At 43.9% G+C, this 2571-nt stretch overlaps 1 protein-coding gene across 1 annotated transcript; it reads right to left on the bottom strand.

Annotated features, from left to right (window-relative positions):
• Nucleotides 1-1243: 1243 nt before the first annotated feature.
• LOC149844946 (GCN5-related N-acetyltransferase 8-like) lies at nt 1244-2294 on the bottom strand. Its single transcript, XM_089995394.1, has one exon. The coding sequence runs from the start codon at nt 2275-2277 to the stop codon at nt 1591-1593; it is 687 nt and encodes a 228-aa protein (XP_089851520.1). The 5' UTR covers nt 2278-2294; the 3' UTR covers nt 1244-1590.
• Nucleotides 2295-2571: the final 277 nt, after the last annotated feature.

Genomic DNA, 2571 nt, shown 5'->3' with positions numbered 1-2571 from the left:
ATAAAAAACATCTTATTACTAAAAGAATTAAATATGTTTTTATGTATATTTTTCATATTTCTTTTATATTTTAATTGAGGGTACCAACTAGTCCAGCCTAGTCCACAACTAGTCCTTTTAGGAGTCGACTGACTAGTTGCCTAGTATTTTTCACTACATAGCTCGTGGAGCGACCAGGCTTTGAGAAATCTAAATGGTTTCCTGCTGGACACACTATTGTTGTTTTGGCCGAGACATAGGTCAACCTTCCTTTATCACAGTAGTGCAAACCCCAAACCAATGGTGAAGCCCTTAAGGTTTACCTCTACTAACAATTCAAACTTGTCCCTTAATCATCATCTCACATTAATAGATGCTGGCAGTCTTCAATGGCTAATCCCAGCAAACACTATGACATAACATAAACAAACTGGTGGTCATATCTCGTTATTTCTATAAGATTATGCTATAAAAGAAATGACTTCGAGCTTAAACTCTAGGAGGTCAAGCCATTAGCTTTAACAAGCAAGGGAATGTCATCCATAACCTCATTGAGACATTATGGGAAACAGTTGGGGAGTACTAAATTTCAGCCAAGAAATATCTCGCCAAAAAAAACAGCTACTTGGAGCTGCCTCACTCTTTACCCGGAATCTGATTCGCCTACAGCCGAATTTTCCAGTAATCTCTTGGAAACTGAATCAAGCAAGTGCAGACGTAAGGCAGCTTTATGTTTGCACAGCCTGAACCCTTAATGTAAACCCTGTGAAATTCGAACCCCAGACCCCTTGGTTATGATAATGTAGCCTTAACCATCCAACTATCTCATTCCACCCTAAAACTAATGAATACATGATTGAACAGGTTTTTGCGTTCAAAGATAAAAAGGTACAAAACGGGAGTTGTTAAAAAATGATAAGTAATATAAACGGGTGCAATTCAGCTTTAACTTTGTAAAACAAGGTCAAGAACTACTTGATATTTTTCATTGACAATCAAGTTAGGGTATAAGAGCTACAGGAATCAAATTCAAGACTAAATGTAAACCAGGTCTGAGATCCAGTAAGTTCGGATTTAAATTTGAGTTTTCTTTTTTAAATATAGTGTTTCGTGTTTTAAACATTTCTCTTAAAAGAGCTAATATTTTTGCAGCTTTGTTTTGATAAATGCAGAGTCATTTGTATCTTTTACTATAAAAGTTTCATTGAAAAAGAAGTGACTTAAAACAGAGTTTTGCTAACTATGGACAACACCAACAAAAAAATGAAGCATTCGAATACCATTTTACCAACCTCTAAAGGGAACACGAATCAACAAGCAAAAGAGTTTCCCTTGATTCAGAAAGGAACAACCATAGCAAAACAGCAAAAACTCTCACCTCCACTAAACCCCACAACCAAAACCCAAAAACAACCAAAGAAAGCAAGGGAAACACAAATCATAATAACCCCAAAACATACCAAGAAATCCAACACCATAATAACAACAAAAAAAGGAAGAAGAACCTGGCGATTGATGAATCCCTTGCACAAAAACAAACCGCCTGACCAAACCAAACCAAACCAACGCCCACAGAAGAAATGCGCCACTACCACTACCACCACAACCTTCTCAATCTACATTTTCCTTGTAAGCCTCCAATGCCTCACCGGTCAGCCTGCAGATCCGCCACTCCTGCAGCACATTGGCACCCATCTCCTCATAAAACCCGATGGCATTCACGTTCCAATCCAGCACGCACCACTCCACCCTCCCCATCCCCGTCTTCGCGGCCCGGGTGGCGACCGCCGTGAGCAGCAGCTTCCCCAGACCCCTCCTCCGGTAGGGCTCCCTCACGAACAAGTCCTCTATGTAGAGCCCTGGCTTCCCCATGAACGTCGAGTAGTTCCGGAAGAAGAGCACGAACCCGACGACGAGGGCCCGGCCGCGGCCTCCGCCTGCCGCCGAGACGAAGGTCTCCGACTCTGGGTCGTCGACGGGCGCCGAGAACTCGAACCCCCGTACGATCGGCCGGAAATCTTCAGATGGGTGTTCGGGAAACGGGGGAGGGGCTTCGTCAGAGAGCTCGAGGATGAGGACAGTGGGCGGAGATTGGGAGGGGTCGGTGGGGAAGAGGGTGGATGAGAGGGACTCCTCGGTGGCGGAGAAGAGGTGGGTAAGGCGTTCGAAGACGGCCATTTGGTGGATCAGGCGGTGGATGTGGGGGACGTCCTCCTTGACGGCCCGCCGGACGATGGCGTGCTTGGTTGCTCCGGCGGGTGTCTCGCCGGAGGCAGCGGTCGAAGAGGCGGAGGACATTTTCTGGGGTTTCCCACTCTTTCATTTTCCCTTGTCTTCCTCCTCTTTTTAATATCGACGGAAAATGGATCGGATATCCGATCCGATCCCGACATGTTATATCCGGATTTTTATTCTTTAAGTAAGATCCGAATGTGTATTTGACTTGGATCCAGATCTCTTCAATCGAGTTACTTTAGGATTCGAGTCAGATTCGGATCAGCATTTTAAGTCAGATTTAAAAGTTCAAATCAAAATCCAATCATGATGCAGTTTTACATATAAATAGCTTGTTTTTCATTTATTTTTCCCTCC

Source organism: Nuphar pumila, chromosome 2 (assembly GCF_984573655.1).
Source record: "Nuphar pumila chromosome 2, dmNupPumi1.hap1.1, whole genome shotgun sequence".
Taxonomy (NCBI): domain Eukaryota; kingdom Viridiplantae; phylum Streptophyta; class Magnoliopsida; order Nymphaeales; family Nymphaeaceae; genus Nuphar; species Nuphar pumila.
Note: the sequence above shows the minus strand (reverse complement) of the source record. Positions and strands in the feature narration are given on the sequence as shown.